The sequence below is a fragment of the Trichechus manatus genome, unplaced genomic scaffold (assembly GCF_000243295.1).
Source record: "Trichechus manatus latirostris isolate Lorelei unplaced genomic scaffold, TriManLat1.0 scaffold00003, whole genome shotgun sequence".
Taxonomy (NCBI): domain Eukaryota; kingdom Metazoa; phylum Chordata; class Mammalia; order Sirenia; family Trichechidae; genus Trichechus; species Trichechus manatus.
The window spans coordinates 35,072,147-35,093,353 of record NW_004443939.1 but is presented as its reverse complement, the minus strand read 5'-3'; the positions used below and the strand labels follow the sequence as shown (position 1 = coordinate 35,093,353).

The window sequence follows — 21,207 nt, the reverse complement described above, 5'->3', positions numbered from 1 at the left end:
CCATCTTTTTTGCTATTGTTAATAATGCTTCAATGAACATAGGGGTGCATATGTCTATTTGTCACTGCTCTGATATCTCTAGGATATATACCTAGAAGTGGGATGGCTGGATCATAAGGTATTTCTATTTCTAGCTTTTTGAGGAACTGCCATACTGTTTTCCATAGTAGAAAACATTTTACAGTCCCACCAGCAATGTATAAGAGTTCCAATCCCCCCAGAAAACTTCACCAGCATTTGTGGTTTTCTGTTTCTTTCGGTGCCATTTTTGCAGGGGTGAGATGGTATCTCATTGTAGTTTTGATTTGCATCTCTCTAATGGCTAATGCTCACAAACATCTTATCATGTATTGTTGGCCACCTGAATGTCCTCTTTGTTGAAGTGTCTGTTAACGTCTTTTCCCCATTTTTTGATTGGATTGTCTTTTTGTTATTGAGTTGTTGAAGTTTTCTATATATTTTAGAGATTAGACCCTTATCAGATATGCCTTGCCAAAGATTTTTTCCCAATCTGTAGGTTCTCTTTTTACTCTCTTGGTAAAGTCTTTTGATGAGCATAATTATTTAATTTTTAGGAGATATCTGATATCTAATTTATCTTTTGTCATTCTTGCATTTTTAGTTTTGTTTGATAGGCTATTTATGCCAAAGGTTAGGTCCTCTAGTTTTGACCCTATGTTATTTTCCAGGAACTTTACAGTTTTAGCTTTAACATTTAGGTCTTTGAGCTATTTTGAGTTAGTTCTTGTGCGTGGTGTGAAGTATGGATACTGATTCATTTTTCTGCATATGGATATCCAGTATTTCCAGCACCATTGTTAAAGAGACTGTTTCTTCCCCCGTTGAATGGACTTTGATCCTTTGTTGAAGATCAGCTGCGCGTAGATGGATGGATTTACTTCTGGGTTCTTGATTCTATTCCATTGGTCTATATGACTGTCATTGTACCAATACCAGGTTGTTTTGATTACTGTGACTTTACAGTAAGTTTTGAGATTAGGAAGTATGAGGCCTCCTCCTTTTTCTTCTTCTTCAGTGTTGCTTAAGCTATTCGGGGCCTCTTTCCTTTCCATATGAAGTTGGAGATTAGTTTTTCCATTTCATAAGAATGTTGTTGGGATTTGGATTGGGATTGCATTATATTTACAGATCGCTTTTGGTAGTATTGACATTTTCACAATGTCAAGTCTTTCAATCCATGAGCATGGTATGTTTTTCCATTTACTGAGATCTCTTTAAGTTTCTTGCAGTAGTGTTTTATAGTTTTCCTTGCATAAGTCTTTTAAGTCCCTGGTTAGGTTTATTTCTAGGTATTTTATCCTTTTGGGGGCTATTGTAAATGGTATTGCTTTCTTGGTTTCCTTTTCAGAGTCTTCCTTGTTAGTGTAGAGGAACCCAACTGATTTTTGTGTGTTGAATATAGAATATGTTCTTATACACTCTTATACGCTGCTATTTTGCTGAATCCTTCTATTAGTTCCAGTAACTTTCTTGTGGAATCCTTGGGATTTTCTATGTATAGGATCATGTTATCTGTGTATAAGTATAGTTGTACTTCTTCCTTTCCAATCTGGATACCCTTTGTTTCCCTTTGTTGCCTTATTGCTCTAGCTAGGACTTCCAGGACAATATTGAATAAGAGTAGTGATAGAAGGCATCCTTGTCTCATTTTCATTCTCAAGTGGAATGCTTTCAATCTTTCTCTGTTGAGAATAATGTTGGCTGTTGGTTTTGCATATATGCCCTTAATTATGCTGAGGAATTTTCCTTCTGTTCCTATTTGCTGAGAGTTTTTATCAGTAAAGGGTGCTGGATTTTATCAAATGCTTTTTCTGCATCGATTTAGATGATCATATGATTCTTTTCCTCTTATTTATGCGGTGAATTATGCTGATTGATTTTCTAATGTTGAACCATCTTTGCATCCCTGGTATGAATCCCACTTGGTCATGATGTATTATTTTTCTTTTATATGCCGTTGAATTCTGTTGGCTAGGATCTTCCTGAGAATTTTTGCATCTATATTCATGAGAGATATTGGTCTCAAATTTTCTTTTTTAGTGGTGTCTTTGCCTGGCTTTGGTATTAGTGTCATGCTGACTTTATAGAATGAATCAGGGAATATTCCTTCCTTTTTTATGTTTTGGAATAGTTTGAATAGAATTGGTGTCACCCTTCTCTGAATGTTTGGTGGAATTCGCCAGTGAAGCTGTCTGGGCCAGGGCTTTTTTTTGTTGGGAGTTTTTTTTATGACCTCTTCAATTTCTTTTTTTGTTATGGGTCTGTTCAAATTTTCTACCTCTATTTGTGTTAGTTTTAAGTAGGTAGCATGTTTCTAAAAGTTTGTCCATTTCTTCTAGGTTTTCAAATTTATTGGAGTACAATTTTTCATAATATTCTGTTATGATCTCTTTTTTTTAATCTCAGTTGGTCCTGTTGTAATATCACCTATCTCATTTATTATCCTGGTTATTTGCATCTAATCATTTTTTTCCTTTGTCAATTTGGCCAATAGTTTGTCAATTTTATCGATCCTTTCAAAGAACCAACTTTTAGTCTTTTGATTCGTTCTATTGTTTTTCTGTTTTCTAGTTCATTTATTTCTGCTCTGATCTTTATTTTTTCCTTTATTCTGATGACTGTGGACTCCTTTTGCTGCTCCTTTTCCATCTTTTCAAGTTGTAGGGTTAACATTCTGATTTTGGCCCTTTCTTCTTTTTGATGTGTGCATTTATTCCTATAAATTCTCCTCTGAGCACTGCTTTTGCTGTGTCCCAAAGGTTTTGGTATGTTATGTTTTCATTCTCATTTGATTCTAGAAATTATTTTATTTTTAATTTCTTCTGTTACCCAATAGTTTTTAAGATGTTATTCAGTTTCCATGTATTTAATGTTTTTTTGTTCTTTCTTGTATTGATTTCTAGTTTTATAGCATTATGATCAGAGAAGATGCTTTGTTTTATTTTGATGCTTTTGAATTTATTGAGGTTTGCTTTGTGGCCTAAAATATGGTCTATTCTGGAGAATGATCCATGTACATTGGAGAAGAATGTGTACTGTGCTGCTGTTGGGTGGTGTATTCTGTATATATCTATGGGGTCAAGTTGGTTGATTGTGTTTAGATCTTCTGTATCTTTGTTCAGTTTCTTTCTAGTTGTTCTGTCTATCATTGAAAGTGGTGTGTTAAAGTCTCTTACTATTATTGTAGAACTGTCTGTTTCTCTTTTTAATTCTGTTATAGTTTGTTTTATGTATTTTAGAGCTCTGTCTTTGAGTGTGTAAATACTTATTATGGTTATGTCCCCTTGGTAGATTGACCCTTTAATCATTATATAATGCCCTTCCTTGTCTCTTATAATGGATTTTGACTTAAAGTCTATTTATCATAGATTATTATTGTCACTCTTGCTTTCTTTTGGTTAATGTTTGCTTAATATATTTTTTCCACCCTTTGATTTTTAACCTATTTATGTCTTTGTGTCTAAGGTATGTCTCTTGAAAGCAACATATGGATGGGTCATGTTTTTTATCCATTCTGCCACTCTCTGTCTCTTGACTGGTGCATTTAAACTATGTACATTCGCGTGATTATTGAAAAGCATGAATTTACTGCTGTCACTTTGTTATCCTTCTTTTTGTGGTGTTAATGGCTTCTTTGTTCCACTTAATTTTCTGTGCTGAATTCTTTTTGTTTATGGATTTTCTTTTCATTTCCTTCATTGTTGATGATTTTGTGTTTGCTGAGTCTTTGATTTTCTTCTTTATTTTGGTGAGTAGACTTATTAATTTGCCTTGTGATTACTGTAAAATTTACCTTTATCTTTCCAAGTTTACAACAGTCTGTTATATCTTTGATATCACCTTGACTTCCTCTCCATATGGAAGTTCTATAACTATACCATTTATTCTCCCTTTCTGTTTTGAAGTTATTGTCATTTACAGATTTACATCTCTAGTTCCCACAAATTGTCTTTGCTGCAGAAGGATAGCACAGTGTGTGTGACTAAGCCACCACCTTGGGCCGTCTCCCTCTTTCCTGTCTTTTTAATGATCTTTTGCTTTCTTAATATTTTATGTCATCCCACAAATTGTCTGGTCTTCAGTCATTAGCATTCAATGCATCAAAACTTGCATTACCACATGGTCTCTAAATATAGGTGGGATATACTCAAGGTTGTACTTTGGCTCTCGTGGACTTGTTTTCAGTTTTGTAGCTTTATTTTACTTTTGAGTATTTTTTACCTGGATTGATATCTGAATGATGCTGTAATTTGTCTTAATCTCAGGTTGTTGTCCGATGTCACTGGTTCTCTGTCTGGAGGACTCCCTTAAATATTTCTTGTAAAGTTGGTCTGGTTTTTATAAATCCCCTTAATTTCTGTTTATCTAGGTATGTCCTAGTTTCATCATCGTATTTGAAAGACAATTTTGCTGGATATATGATTCTTGGTTGGATTTTTTTTTAAAGGGTTTTATATATGTCATCCTACTGCCTCTTGCCTGCAGGGTTTCTGCCCAGAAATCAGAGCTTACTCTTATTGAGGCCCCTTTGTAGGTCATATTTCATTTTTTATGAGCTACTCTCAGAATTCTTTGTCTTTGGTTTTGGAACATCTGAGTATGATATGTCTCGGTGAGTTTCTTTTGGAGTCATTCCTGTATGGGGTTCGTTGAGCTCAGATGGAAACCTTCTTATCTTTCATGATATTAGGGAAGTTTTCTGCCAATAAATCTTCCACAATTCTCTCTGTGCTTTTTCTTTTCTACTCCTGTTCTGGAATTCTAATTAAATGTACATTATTCCTCTTAATAGTGTCCCACGTAACTCTTAGGCTTTCTTCATTTCTCTCCGTTCTTTTTTTCTGATTGTTCCTCAAATTAGTATCAAGGGATTTGTCTTGTATTTCATCGATTCTTTCTTCTGTTGATTCATTATACTTCTATATCCTTCTATTCAATTGTCTATTTCTGATATTTTATTGTTAATCTTCTGGATTTCTAGTTGTTGTTTTTGTGTGGTTTCTGATTGCCTGTTTATTTCATCATTTTATTCTTGTACTGTTTTCCTGAATTCGTCTAGGGTTTTGTCTGTGTTTTCCCAGATCTCTTTGAAGATCCTATATATAAGCCTTTTGCATTCCTTGTCAGGTTGTTCCATTAGTATTTCTTCTTCAGGAATGTTTGCTGCCCCTGTATTTTGCTCACGTGTTTGAGCCATCTTATCCTGCTTCCTCATATGATTTGTTATTTTCTGTTGTATCTGAGGCATTAAGTTTTGTGCTAGTGGTTAGTGTGTTCTCTGGAGGTCAGGACAGGACTTCCCCATATCTGCTGTGAGGGAGTGATATCCTAATGGACAGGGTATGTCCGCTGTATGTGGACAAACTGGCATCTCAGTAGTGGTGAGTTATCAAGGGGTTCCAGTGCAAATGAAGATGGCCTGCAGGAACTGTTTGGGTGTGGAATGTGTGCTGTTGCAGCTGGGAGGACATTAGATGAGGGCACTAGGGTCTCCTGCTCATTGGTTGGCAGGGCTGTAGCTGGCACTTGTTAGGATATGACTGGCATTGCTGGTGAGGTGATGTGTCTGTCTGGCTGCTCACCTGGGCATGGGTACAGGGAGTGTTCTTGCTGGGTGCTGGGTTGGGTCCTGTACATGTGCACTGGCAGTTGCCATGTGATCAGGGCGAGGGTACACAGGTCACTGGTCACTGGGTCAACGCCATGGAAACTTGTGCCACTGGTCCTTGGGCAGGAAGAGCAGTGCAGTGCAGGGGTGTTTGGAGTGAGCCAGCATGAGCCTCCAGTTACAGATCCTACTGCGCATGAGCGTGTGCTGTGGATCACCAGTGGGTGTGGCTGTGTGGGAATGGTTGGGTGTAATCGTGAGTCCCCAGTTGCAGATCTGCTGGCATGGGAGCACATGACATGGATTGCCATGGGCATGACTGCATGGAGATGGGCTTGGATGGGCCCAAGCCTCCAGTGTAGGTGTGACAGCATGGGAGTGTGCATGCTGTGGATCACCAGGTAAGGAGGGGAGGGGGGACTCACTGCTGGTCACTGGGAGGGCAAGGAGAGGAGGAAGGGGGTAGCAAGTTCCCCTAGTCTCTGAAATGGACACTGAGGCACTCCCCACAGAGTGCAGCTGGCGATAAGGACCTGGCCCCAACCAAATGTCAGGAGGAGAGGACTGTCCAGAGTCCAGTCAGGTGAGGGATCTTTAGCTGCCATTCCAAGGATCCTCCACTTCGCCAATGCTACCCACCCAGATAATCAGGGACCACCACTGGTGAGTAGTTCTGTCCTATTTTCTGGCTCCCTCCCTGCTCTGTGGTCACCTGGAACCCTAGGGCTCTCACCTACCTTCCTGCACTTTCTCTCCTTAGATCCAGTTCATGTTCTGCTCACTTGGCTTTGCTCCAGGTTTGTTTAGACAGTATCTCTGTCTCCTACTGGTGATTCTGTGAAGTTGCCTTCCTGTACTCCTTACTCAGGAATGCTGCTCACTTTGTCTCAAGATGGCCATGCTGTGCTAGGCCAGCTGGTAGGGTGCCTACAGTCTTTAAGTCTCTTGGTTAGATGCTTTCATTCAATTTTTCATTTCCTTTGGTGTTGGATGTAATTCTTCATCCTTCTGTTTGCTGTTCTGCATGCACAGATTGTCATTTGTATCTGTTCCACTTGGTTTCTCAGTTCTTTGCTGCAGAAGGATAGCACAGTGTGTGTGACTAAGCCACCACCTTGGGCCGTCTCCCTCTTTCCTGTCTTTTTAATGATCTTTTGCTTTCTTAATATTTTATGTCATCCCACAAATTGTCTGGTCTTCAGTCATTAGCATTCAATGCATCAAAACTTGCATTACCACATGGTCTCTAAATATAGGTGGGATATACTCAAGGTTGTACTTTGGCTCTCGTGGACTTGTTTTATTTTTCTTCAGCTTCAACTTGAACTCGCATATGAGCAATTGATGGTCTGTTCCCCAGCTTGCCCCTGGCCTTGTTCTGACTAATGATTTTGAGCTTCTCTATTGTCTTTTTCCACAGATGCAGTCAATTAGATTACTGTGTATTCCATCTAATGAGGTCCACATGTGTCTTAGGCCGGGTTCTCTAGACAAGAAAAACCAGTAATGCATATAAATACATATATAGAGAGAGATTTGTATCAAGGAAATGGCTCACGCAGTTGTAAATGCTGAAAGTCCCAAATCTGTGGGTCAGGCTGGAGGCTTCTCCTGACTCAGCAGCAGGGGCTGGTGAACCCAAGATTGGCAGGTCAGACAGCAGGCCTCTGGTCACAGGCTATGGAGACCAACAAATCCCAAGATTAGCAGGCAAGACAGCAGGTAAACTGCTAGCTCAAGTCCAAAAAATGGGAGGTCAGATGAACAGGAGCGAGCTGCTGGATCCAGAGTAAGCAAAAGCCCATGAGCCTTGCCAGAAAGTCCCCTATACTGGATGCAGGCCACACCCCCAAGGACACTCGCTTTCAACTGATTGACTACTCACAGCAGATCCCATCATGGAAGGATTACATTATATCAGATCTCATCATGGAGATAATTACATCATTACATGACTGCCAAACTACGTCATAACTGCCAAATCACTGAGGATCATGGCCCCGCCAAGTTGACACAGAACCTTAATGATCACAGTGTATAGTCACCATTTATGTTGTTGAAAAAAGGTATTTCCAATGAATAAGTCATTGGTCTTGCAAAATTCTATCATGCAAGCTCTGGCATCATTTCTATCACCAAGGCCATATTTTCCAACTACTGGTCCTTCTTCTTTGTTTCCAACTTTCACATTCCAATCCAAAGCAATTATCAATTCATCTTGATTGCACATTTGATCAATTTCAGACTGCAGAAGTTGGTAAAAAGTCTTCAGTTTCTTCGTCTTTGGTATTAGTAGTTGGTGTATAAATATGAATAACAGTCATATTAACTGGTCTTCTTGTAGGCATACAGGTATTAACCTATCACTGATAGCGTTGTACTTTCAGGATAGATCTTGAAATGTTCTTTTTGACAATGAATGTGATACCATTCGTCTTCAATTTGTCATTCCCAGCATAGCAGGCCACATGATTGTCTGATTCAAAATGGTCCACACCAGTCCATTTCAGCTCACTAATGCCTAGGATATCTATCTTCAAGCGTTCCATTTCATTTTTGATGATTTCCAATTTTCTTAGATTCATACTTCATACATTCTATGTTCCAATTATTAATGGATGTTTGTAGCTGTTTCTTCTCATTTTGAGTCATGCCACATCAGCAAATGAAAGCTTTACTTTGTCCACGTCATTAAGGTCAACTCTACTTTGAGGAGGCAGCTCTTTCCCAGTCATATTTTGAGTGCCTTCCAACCTGAGGAACTCATCTTCCGGCACTGTATCAGACAATGTTCCACTGCTATTCATAAGGTTTTCACCGGCCAAGTTTTTTAGAAATCGATGGCTAAGTCCTTCTTAGTCTGTCCTATTCTGGAAGCTCTGCTGAAACCTATCAACCTTGGATGACCCTGCTGGTATTAGAAATACTGATGGCATAGCTTCTAGCATCATAGCAACACTCAAGCCACCACAGTATGACAAACTGACAGATAAGTGGTGGCTCATATTAGTTCCTCTAAATATTGAGATTAAAAATCTGCATCCTTGAACCCTGGACTTTCATAAATTCTCTCTTCCCTGCAAATCACCTCTCCTGCACAAACTGGAAAAAATGATGATTCTACCATGTTATAAGAATATTATATTTCCTATTTACACAATTGTTTATGTAAAAGCTACTATTTTCATGGTATATGCTGAATCACTATTGTTTTCATATTTCTAAAATAAATTTTAAAAATTAAATTCTTAGATACTAATCTCTGGATGCTTTAAATAGCAAGTTCAATACACCTGTTCTTTTAGATTTCCAGATTCATTTTAATTAAAATAAACCAAAACCAAACACGCTACCCTTGAGTCGATTCCGACTCATAGTGACCCTATAGGACAGAGTAGAACTGCCCTGGTGGTGCAGTGGTTAAGAGCTATGGCACACTACAGCTGCTAACCAAAAGGTTGGCAGTCCGAATCCACCAGCCACTCATTGGAAATCCTAGGGAGCAGTTCTACTCTGTGCTATAGGGTCGCTATGAGTCGGAATTGATTTGACAGCAACGGGTGTGTGTTAATTAAAATACAATGAACAAATTAAGTATTTACATGCAAAAAATTATTAAAATATGATTATGTAAAGTTTTCATTATAATTAGATTTTATGGTCATGATAGCTGTTAATTTTAAAGATAATTTAAAATGAAAAATAATTACAACGTATAGTACTATAAAATAATGTGTAACAGACTTGAAATCTTCAAAAATAACTAAATAGCCACCATTTTGCTTTATGTTACATCTAGTAGTTCATGAAACACTTTGTGCTAACCACATGAAAAATAAAGAAATATAAACATTAAGATTTATATAAAACATTGCCAAGGAGAACAATGGTTAAACAAGTCTGTTCAAATAAATATTTTAAAATTTTAACAAGCAAACTTTTAAATTGGCATACCTATTTGAAATTGTAAAGGTGTATTAATTTTCTTCTGTGCCAGTTCAGCTTTCAATATGCGTAAATCTGAAACTGCCTGTTTTCTCATCTATAAAGAGAATTAAAAAATGAGCCTCACCTTACCCTTCTAAAAGTGCATCATAATTTTCATGTAAATTAGTTTTTTTCTAAAATGCTTTGTCTTCTCTCTTTTGCCTTCCGTTCCTCTACTATCACTAATTACTAAGTAAATGCATAGATCATAATCCTGTTTAATAAGCAAACTTATTTACTGCTAGATATGCTATCAGATAATTTCCATTATTAGCATATGTTAAAAAAATCAAAACCCATAGTAGCCTTAGAGTTGATTCTGACTCATAACAACATTATAGTGACCCTATAGAACAGAGTAGAACTGTCCCATAGGGCTTCCAAGGCTGTAATCTTTACAGAAGCAGACTGCCACATCTTTCTCCCAGGGAGCCGCTGGTGTTAAATGTAGATCTTTCAGTTAGCAAGTGCTTAATCACTGTTGCATCAGGGCTCCTCTTATTAGCATATAGGAAAAATAAACTTTTTGTTGTTAGGTGCCGTCAAATCGGTTCTGACTCATAGCAACCCTATGTGCAACAGAACGAAACACTGCCTGGTTCTGTGCCATCCTCACAACCTTTGCTATGCTTGAGCCCACTACTGCAGCCACTGTCAATTCATCTAGTTGAGGGTCTTCCTTGGTTTTGTTCTCTATTTTACCAAGAATGATGTCCTTCTCCAGGGACTGGACCCTCCTGATAACATGCCCAATGTATGGGAGATGAAGTCTCACTATCCTTGCTTCTAAGGAGTATTCTGGTTGTACTTCTTCCAAGACAGATTTGTTCGTTCTGGCAGTCCATGGTATATTCAATATTCTTTGCCAATACCGTAATTCAAAGGCATCAATTCTTCTTCGGTCTTCCTTATTCTTTGTCCAGCTTTTGCATGTGTATGAGGTGACTGAAAATACCATGGCTTGTGTCAGGTGCACCTTAGTCCTCAGAGTGACATCCTTGCTTTCAACACTTTAAAGAGGTCTTTTGCAGCAGATTTGCCCAACGCAATATGTCATCTGATTTCTTGACTGCTGCTTCCAGGGCATTGATTGTGGGAAAAATGAAATCCTTGACAACTTCAGTATTTTCTCCATTTATCATAAAGTTGCTTATTGGTCCAGTTGTAAGGATTTTGTTTTCTTTATGTTGAGGTATAATCCATACAGAAGGCTACAGTCTTTGATCTTGATCAGTAAGTGCTTCAAGTCCTCTTCACTTTCATCAAGCAAGGTTGTGTCATCTGCATATCGCAGGTTGTTAATACATCTTCCTCCAATCCTGATGAGGCATTCTTCTTCATATAGTCCAGCTTCTTGGATTATCTGCTCAACATACAGACTGAGTATGTATGATGAAAGTATACGACCCTGACAGACACCTTTCCTGACTTTAAACCACGCAGTTTCTCCTTGTTCTGTTTGAACGATTGCCTCTTGGTCTAGGTACAAGTTCTGCATGAGCACAATTAAGTGTTCTGGAATTCCCATTCTTCACAATGTTATCCATAATTTGTTATGATCCACATAGTCAAATGCCTTTGCATAGTCAATAAAACAATAAAACTTTCTGGTATTCTCTGCTTTCAGCCAAGATCCATCTGACATCAGCAATGATATCCCCCGTTCCATGTCCTCTCCTAAATCCAGTTTGGCTTTTGGCAGCTCCCTGTCGATGTATTGCTGCAACTGCTTTTGAATGATCTTCAGCAAATTTTACTCGTGTGTGATATTAATGATATTGTCTGATAATTTCCACATTTCGTTGGATCACCTTTCTTTGGAATGGGCACAAATATGGATCTCTTCCAGTTGGTTGGCCAGGAAGCTGTCTTCCAAATTTCTTGACATAGACAAGTGAGTGACACGGACAACATCTCAACTGGTATTCCTTCAGTTCCTGCTGACTTGTTTTTCATCATTCCCTTCAATGCAGCTTGGACTTCTTCATTCATTACCATCAGTTCTTGATCATATGTTACTTTCTGAAATGGCTGACCGTCGACCAATTCTTTTTGGTACAGTGACTCTGTGTATTTCTTCTATCTTCTTCTGATGTTTCCTGCATCATTCAATATTTTTCCTATAGAATCCTTCAATATTACAACTCGAGTCTTGAATTTTTTCAGTTCTTTCAGCTTCAGAAATTCCCTTTTGGTTTTCTAACCCCAGGTCTTTGCACATTTCATTATAATACTTCACTATGTCTTCTAGAGTCACCTTTTGAAATCTGTTTAGCTATTTTACTTCATTTCTTCCATTCGCTTTAGCTACTCTACATTCAAGAGCAAACTTCAGAGTCTCTTTTGACATCCATCTTCGTTTTTTCTTTCTTTCCTGTCTTTTTGATGACCTCTTGCCTTCTTCATGTATGATGTCCTTGATGTCATTCCACAACTCGTCTGGTTTTCGGTCATTAGCGTTCAATGCGTCAAATCTGTTCTTGAGATGGTCTCTAAATTCAGATGGGATATACTCAAGGTCGTATTTTGGCTCTTGTGGACTTGTTCTTGATCTTCTGTATGAACAATTGATGGTCTGTTCTGCAGTTGACCACTGGCCTTGTTTTCACTGATAATATTGAGCTTCTCCATCATCTCTTTCCACAGATATAGTCAATTTGATTCCTGTGTATTCCATTTGAGGAGATCCATGTGTATAGTTGCCTTTTACACTTTTGAAAAAAGGTGTTTGCAATGAAGAAGTCATTGGTCTTGCAAAATTCTATCATGCGATTTCTGGTGTCGTTTCTGTCACTAAGGCCATATTTTCCAACTATAGATCCTTCTTCTTTGTTTCCAACTTTCACATTTCAATCACCAGTAATTATCAATGCATCTTGATTGCATGTTTGATCAATTTCAGACTATAGAAGTTGGTAAAAATCTTCAGTTTCTTCATCTTTGGCATTAGTGGTTGGTGCATAAATTTGAATAATAGTCGTATTAACTGGTCTTCCTTGTAGGTGTATGGATATTACCCTATCACTGGCAACACTGTACTTCAGGATAGATATTGAAATTTTTTTTTGCTGATGAATGCAACACCATTCCTCTTCAATTTGTCATTCTCAGCATAGTAGACCACATGATTGTCTGATTCAAAATGGCTAATCCTAGTCCATTTCAGCTCACTAATGCCTAGGATATTGATCTTTATGCGGTCTATTTCATTTCTGATGATTTCCAATTTTCTTAGATTCATACTTCGTACATTCTATGTTCTGATTATTAATGGATGTTTGCAGCTGTTTCTGCTTATTTTGAGTCATGCCACATCAGCAAATTAAGGTCCTAGAAGTTTTACTCGATCCACATCATTAAGGTCAACTTTACTTTGAGGAGGCAGCTCTTTCCCAGTCATATTCTGAGTGCCTTCCAACCTGAGGGGCTCATGTTTCAGCACTATATCAGACAATGTTCCACTGCTATTCATAAGGTTTTCACTGGCCAATTTTTTCAGAAGCAGACCACCAAGTCTTTTTTCCTAGTCTGTCTCAGTCTGGAAGCTCTGCTGAAATCTGCCCACCATGGGTAACTCTGCTAGTATTAGAAATACTGATAACATAGCTTCAAGCATCACAGCAACACGCAAGCCAGCACAGTATGATAAACTGATAGACTCGTGGGAATAATAAAATTTAACTGTTGTAAAAACTTGAGTAAGAATCTTAATTTTTGCTCACAATTCAAATCAGTTGTTCTTAATGTGTAAAGAAAATAGTAGAAATAATAATACTAATAAATTTCCAGCCCTAAGAACTGAAGAGGTATTTATAGAGTGTGGTAGGGTTTGCTCTATGGCAAACACTCTTCTAATTGTATTAACCCCTTTGATTCTCCCAAAAACTTTATTGAGGCAGATACTATTATTTCCTTCATTTTACAGTTGAGGCAACTGAGACCCACAGAGGTTAAGTAACTTGCCTAAGATATAAAAATGGTAAGTAACACAGCCGGGACTCAGACTCAACCCATCTGGTACCACACTCCTTGATATTCCAAGTATTGTTGTGGATCAGCAGCATTAGCATCACCTGGGAGCTTGTTAGGAACGAAGACTCTCAGACTTCTTCCCAGATCTACTTAGATCCTGCATTTTAACACAATTCTTAGGTGACAATCACATTAAAGTTTGAGAATCACTGCCTATGATATACTATTGAATAAAAACTGTTGCAAGAGACTCAGGCTAAGTTTTCTGCCCTTTATGAATCTTTCAGGTAGGGCTGTTTTGGGTAGATCACCCAGAATTCAATAAATATTTATTATAATGTCTACTATGTGCTAACCAGGCACTATGGTTAAATGTAGAAGTTTTTTTCCAGTCTGTAAGCTGAAAACTTTTTTTTCTCCTTATTTGATTTATCTTTACTGTTTCTGTACTAATAGTTCTAATTTGGGTTCATAGCATTCTTAAGTTATACTTATAAGTTTACAATATGCAAAGATGGTAGAATCTAATGTGCAAGATTTCCAGAAGAAAAGGACAGGAGAGGGTCATAACTGAAGGGTATAGGGGGGCGGTTATTACTTTTTCTTTCCAACCACCCAATTATCCTTAAGTGTACATACAAAATCTCTCTTTTCCACATTGGCTTTCTCTCCATTTCTGGAATACACACTGAGCTTTCATTCATTGAACAAATTATTTCTTAGTGCAAAGCGTTCTTTGCCCTTTTCATTTCTGTATTTTAAGTTTTAAGTTTCTCAGTGTTGAGCAAAGGCTTAGCCTCAAGTACGCGGCTAGTAAAAAGAATCTATAATTGCATGTTCAATCTGGTAGCCACTTGTTACATGTAGTTATTTAAATTTAAATAAAGTAAATTAACTAAAATATAAAACTCTGTTCTTCAGTCATGCAAGCTGTATTTCAAGTGCTCAATATCTTATGGGGCCAGTGGCTACTCTTTTGGACAGTTCAGGAATAGAACATTTCCATCATCACACAAAGTTCTATTGGGCAGTGCTGATTCTAGAAAGAGGTCATTATTTTGTACCACTAAGCTAGTTCTAATAAAGAGGTGAGTTGAGGACATGCATATAATTATCAATCTTATTCTCCTGTCCTGTGTGGATACTTGTGTGAAAATGTACAATCCTCTTCCGTCTTCTGTTCAACAAAAGAGATTTTATGACATCTATACTTCAGAGATTACTCCTGTGATATGATAATTATACACAATTCTTATCAAATAAGTATAAAGTCTACCCAGTACCCTCAACTAAGCTCTACTATACAAAAAGTCTTATGGGAGAAATAAAATTAACTAAGACACAGTCTCGGCCCTGAGGGAAATTTAACAACTAGTAGAAGACCCATGGTTGATATTAAATAATATATTACTATATATATATATATAAATAACCAGAAAGAATGTAATAATCATCCAAGAGAGGGGTAAAAATTAAACAAGAATCCAGAGGAGAGCTCAATGGTTTGTTAGCATTATTTATGAATAACTCTAATATAAGATAATTAACTTCTTTCAAAACATTTTATTGAGACTCTTGGTCACAGAGTCCTTTTCCTTTAACTAATTCTTCTTAGTGAAATTTCACTAAATTTTACTTTGGCCTTGTTATAAAATGCAGCTCCTCATAATACTGAGTTATTCTTCTTGCATCTTTTCACTCATGCTCTTTGATATTAAGGTAACAATTTTAAGACAGTCAATCCTGACTAACCTTAAACTATGGACATCCAAAGTTAAAACACTAAAATATTTTATTTCAAGATAAATTTTATAATCTGATTGTGAGAAATGTAAATTACCTTAACTTCTATTAAAAGTTTCATTTTGTCAGTATCCAATTTTCTCTTAAGTTGGTCAATTGCATGCTGTACTTCAGTGATCTGGATTATAAGGTAATTCTGTGTGAGATATATAAAGACATCTTTATTATGCATAACAACTATACATTTTTATTTTTAACTGACTTGCAAATGTAAAGTAGGAAGTAACAAATATCAAAAGAACAAATCATGAAAAGAACCTATTCTATAAAATAAATCTATTACTATTTATCTGCTCATTTCTTGCATTTTATGGACATCTTTTTCTTCTGTTCTACTACCATTCCTCATTTACTACCAAAATAAATACATATTTGTATGTTATTTAATTAGCATCATAAAAACCAACACTTGTTACTACAAAAGGAATATATTTGGTTTAAGATATTAACAAGACTTTAGAAATTGGTACAGTGCTTCATTAACTGAGTCAGATTAGAACTATCTTAAAATATTTAACAACAAACTAACATATTTTATATAAGAAACCCATTTAAAAAAAAAAAATTAACAGAAGAAACATTTTTAGCTACTTTTACCCAGAAAAGTTTATGAGGTATAATGGTTCTCACCAAAAAAGTTACTTAAGAATTTTAAGTTGTCTTTGTGAAAAAACATTATCTTATAGTCAGTTTGATAAAACAGTAAAATAAAGAAAAAGAAAAGTGTAATGTAATTGGGACAAACCATTATTTGAACCTATTTGGATTTTATATTAAATTGATCTAAAATTATAAACTTTTAATATTTCATCACATCTATAGTTAAATCCTTACTCTTAATCACAATTAACATTTTAAAATCATTTTTGGGTAAATGGGATTACCCTAACAAAAATCAAGCTGTTAAATGGCCTCTGAAATTGTTTTGTCTGTTGTTTAATTATATTGTGGAGTTACTCAGGAATAGAATAAGCTTCTTGTCTCTGATCTGTCAAGATTCAAGACTCTATTTTAAGAAAATATGAATCGATCAAAATTTAATATACAGGAAGTCCCCAGTCTGTCTGTAAGTTGAATTTGTATGTAAGTCAGAATAGTTAGGTATGGTTCGTATCTAACGTCAGTTAGTCAAATGTTTGTCTTAGTATATAGTATATGGTGTACCTCTCTATGTATAAAAAACATTAAAGAAACACTTCCAGATACACTAAAATGTCTTTAACATAATAATATAGTAATAATAATATTTTGATATGCATCACAAAGTAGCACCCATTTGTTATTACAAACCATTTTATGTACCTCAAATTTTTAATATAATAGGCTTTATGAGGGTTGGTTTGTAACTACAGGCTGTATGTAAGTCAGACATTCATAACCTGGGGACTGCCTATAATTTCTTTAGACTACCAGTTCCTTTAGATCCTGTGGGGTTTTATAAAACCAAAAAACACAAAACAAACAAAAAACTGCCATATAGTTGTGGTGAAATGAGTTCCTTTATGTGGCCTTTTGTTTTGGTTCTTTGGAAAAATAGCTCAAGAGATTTTTCCCCGAAGCCATGAGTTTGCCCTAGTTTTCTACCCCAGGGAGTTTGTTACTTTTATCCAGGTTGATTGATATTTCCTGGGTAAGCTGTAAACAGCATAATGGTTTGATACTTTTTGTCTGACCCTGGGCTGCAGCCTGCCCTGCAATTGGTCTATTTTACACACCTTGTAGGGACTGGTCAATATATTTACACAAATGAATGACTATCGCCTACTAGGCAAATGATGTGATTGTGGCCTACTGAGAGGGGATTGGTCAGTTTGTGGCTCTGGTGGGAGGGCCATGCCTTGAAATTCACCAGGAATTTGCTTATATATGCAGCCAACCCCCAGAGTTTGGCAGATAGAAAGAGAAGGAAGAAGAAGCAGAAAAGAGAAAAGTCAAGAGAGAAGAAGCAGAGAGAGGAGGCAAGGACTCTCCTAAAAGAGCTGTAACATGGGTCACGGGCTATAACACTGAAGACAGTGACAGGCCCAAAAGGGGCCCTACGACAGAGTTGGTGGTGATGGCAGAAACCTGCTGCTAGGAATGTAGCTAAGAGAGCTGAACAAAACCGCTACATTGGCTATGAGCTGGGTCAGCTGGCAATGGAGAGGCCGAAGGCAGGGAGGCAGAAGGCAGAGAAGCCAGCATGGCTGAGAGGGGCATGAATGACCAAAAAGAGGATCCTGTCCTAAGGGGGCCAAGAGGAGCCAGTCCTGAGGGGGTTGACAGGAGCCTGTCCTGAGAGGGCTGAGAGGAGGCCTGTCCTGAGGGGGCATGCATAGCAGAGATAGGGGCCTGCTTGTTTGCATGGCTGAGAGGAGCTCAGAGAGCTGCCCTGCACTGAATAATGAAGGGATGTGCTCTCCACTTTGGGGGAGCCTTCCAGACTTCGCCTACATACTTCCTGACGCTGATCCTGAGTTGTAGCCTATTACTTCCTTAATAAACCACTTAACTAGAAGTATGGTATGTGAGTTCTCTGGCCAATGCAATGGATTACAGAACCCAGCAGACAAGTTGAGAGTGCTGTGGGGAGGATGGCTGGTATTAGAATAGGTAAAAAGGTTGGAGAGTGGAGGTATGTCTCATCTCCATCTTATAGTAATCAGGTTTGTGCTGATCGTGATTCTCATCTCTCCCCCTGAAGTTAGAGGACTTCTGAAGCTATTACAGTAGTGGACACTGTTAGCCCCCTGTTCTACTTCATCAAGTATGCATCTCTTTCCTATATAATCAGAGAAAGTGACTCCATTCCCAGGAATAGAGGTAGAGCTTAGTTAGTGTAAGTCAGTACATAGCATTTGCTGGTAACTATTATTGATCCAAGAAGTAGGCCTGGTTGGTCCCCCAGCAGGCTAATGGGAAAATTTTATACATTTCATGTTTCAGGAAATGGCTTCCTTTCTTCTCTTGGAGGCACATAGCTCTAATTGCCATTGGCAACTCTCTTGCTACCATGAGAAAAAGCAGCCTTAGAATGAAGTCAACACTGAAAATAAGGATGAAATATCAACAAGCCCCTAGGTCCTTGAAGACATCATTAAATTGCTGATTGTATCTCCTCAGAAACCCTCTCCTATTATGAGGTCATGAATTTTCCTATTGTTTAAGCCAGTTTGTCAAGATTTTATTACCTGTGGCCCAAAGCATCCTAAATATAATACCTAACATTTATTTTGAACAGAACTTTTTCAATAGAAACGAACACATTTAGCAGTACCTTGGAGTCTGTGATATTTGCCAGATTCTTTGGTCTCATCTTGATTTCCCTGGCTTCAAGTTGCATGAGCAATTTTTTATAGTAAAGTTCCAAATCTTCTCGAAGTTTTGTTAAAACCTCCTCCAAGGATGCTGTGACTTTCTTTGTTTCAAAGTATTTTTTCTTCCAACCATCACAGGCTACAGGAAAAGAAAGTTTGAGTCTGATTAAAGGATTAAACTTTTCATCCTGGAAAGGACCTTAGAGTCTATGTCAACTTAAACTCTTTTCCTCCTCTTCTCTTTTCCCTTAAATGCTTCTTTATTGGAGCTAAGGGAGAAATGTTTGTTGGATAACAAAAGAACTTGCCTAAAAATATAGTAAAATAGTGACAAATTTATGAACCACAACCAAGCTCTCCTTTAAGCATGAAATTGTTTCATTAAAAAATACTACCTATACCAAAATGTATATATTTTGATTACTTTTTTCATAATTTGATTTGAATTCATTATGTATATAACTAAAACTGTGAAAGAAAAAGTCATGTTTTTTCAGACTTTTTCATATTTTTTCCAGCCCCCTTAATGACATATTTTGTGAAATCAGCTGACTCTGATTCATCACTTATCAAAATTATTCCAACTAAATTTCCTTAATTTTGTAGGGCAGAGTTTCTCCAACTTTTCTCTGGGTTGAGAAAATTAGAAATTAAGCACTGCCATTTTAGGTAATCACTTTGACACCAATGTGATTCTAAATACAAACTTAACAGGAACATAAAGTGCATGCTGGTATACCAGAATATGCTTTTGTTTATTTCTTTCAGATTATCATAGAAATGAAAACCCCAAATTTAAAAATTCTGTTTACAAATTTGTAGACCCCTGAGAGTGGATTTGTGAACTCATTTGAGAAATACTACTTAAGCTTTTGTATTGTTTTTTATAGACATAGTATCTGCAAAAAAGTTGTCTACATAAAGATGCCATACAGTATTACATATACTATAAAAATATGACATTGTAATAATATTTTTGTCTTAATTTTTTTCTCAAAATCATTATCATTTAGATTATAGCTATGCTTTTTTATTATTGTGGTGAAAATAAACACAACAAAACATACAATAAGTCAACAATTTCTACATGCATAATTCAGTGACATTGCTTACATTCTTCAGGTTGTAAAACCATTCTCCCTATCATTTTCCAAATTATTCCACCACCATTAACATAAACTTAATGCCCCCTAGACAAAACCTCTGCCTTCTCCCCTCCTACTCCTGATAACCAGTAACAATTTTTGGTTTCTATATATCACTTATTTCATATAAATGAGATCATATAGTTATTTGTACTTTTGCAACTGAGTTATTTCACTAAGCATAATGTTTTCAAGGTTCATCTATGTTGTGGTATGCATTAGGACTTCATTTTTCTTTATGGCTCACTAATATTCCAGTGTATATATTAATATATATACCACATTTTGTTTAGCCATTCATCAGTTGATGAACATTTGATTGTTTCCACATTTTGGCTATTGCGAAAAGTGCTGCAGTCAATTGGTATACAGGTTTCTGTTTATATTCCTGCCCTCACTGCTTCGGGGTATATACCTAGGATTAGGATTTCTGGGTAGTATGGCAGTTCTAGGTTTAACTTTTTGAGGAACCGCCAAACTGTTTTCCACAGTGGCTGTACTATTTTACATTCCCACCAGCAATGGGTAAGGCTCCCAGTTTCTCTACAACTTTACCAACACCTGTGGTTTTCTGTTATTTTTTTTTTTTTAAATAGTTGCCATTTTAATAGGGGTGAGGTGGTATCTCATTGTGGTTTTGATTTGCATCTCCCTAGTGGCTATGAAGGAGCCCTGGTGTGCAGTGGTTAAGCACTCAGCTGCTAACCAAAAGGATGGCAGTTCGAATCCACTAGCTGCTCCACAGAGGAAAGACGGGGCAGTCTGCTTCCATAAAGATTTACAGCCTTGGAAACCCTGTGGGGCAATTCTACTCTGTCCTATAGGGTTGCTATGAGTCGGAATTGACTCACCTCAACAGCAATGGGTTTTTTAATGGCTAGTGACATTGAGCATCTTTTCATGTGCTTATTGGCCATTTGAAATCACTTTGGTAAAATGTTCACTTTGACAGACATTTTAAAAAACGTCTGCCCGTTTTTTATTGGGTTGTCATTGTGTTGTTAAGTTGTAGAAGTATTTTATATATTTTGGATATTAGACCATCATTGGATATTTGGGTCCCCCAAATTTTCTCCCAATCTGTATATTCTTTTCATTTTTTTGATAAAGTCCTTTGATGAACAAATATATTAAATTTTTATGACGTCCCATTCTTCTATTTTCTTTTGTTGCTTGTGCTTTTGTTGTCATACCTGGTAGTGTATCATTGAAAACTAGGTCCCACAGCTTCACCCTTACATTTTCTTCTAAGAATTTTATGGTTTTAGTTTTCACATTTAGATCCTTCACTCATTTTGAATTGGTTTTTGTGTATGGTGTGAGGCTTGGATCCTGTTCATTCTACTGCATGTGGACATTCAATTTTCCCAGCACC

The 21,207-nt window shown here is 37.0% G+C and overlaps 1 protein-coding gene across 2 annotated transcripts in view; it reads right to left on the bottom strand.

Moving 5' to 3' along the window:
- The window catches only part of SPATA1 (spermatogenesis associated 1), a 120,845-nt gene that overhangs the window by 24,713 nt on the left and 74,925 nt on the right, over positions 1-21,207 (bottom strand). For both annotated transcript variants that reach the window (XM_004369142.2, XM_023731507.1), the window contains exons 11-13: positions 18,648-18,826; positions 15,429-15,527; positions 9,584-9,671 (exon numbers count right to left, since the gene is read on the bottom strand). In XM_004369142.2, coding sequence (XP_004369199.2) covers positions 9,584-9,671; positions 15,429-15,527; positions 18,648-18,826 — 366 coding nt within the window. The remainder of the gene's footprint in view (positions 1-9,583; positions 9,672-15,428; positions 15,528-18,647; positions 18,827-21,207) is intronic.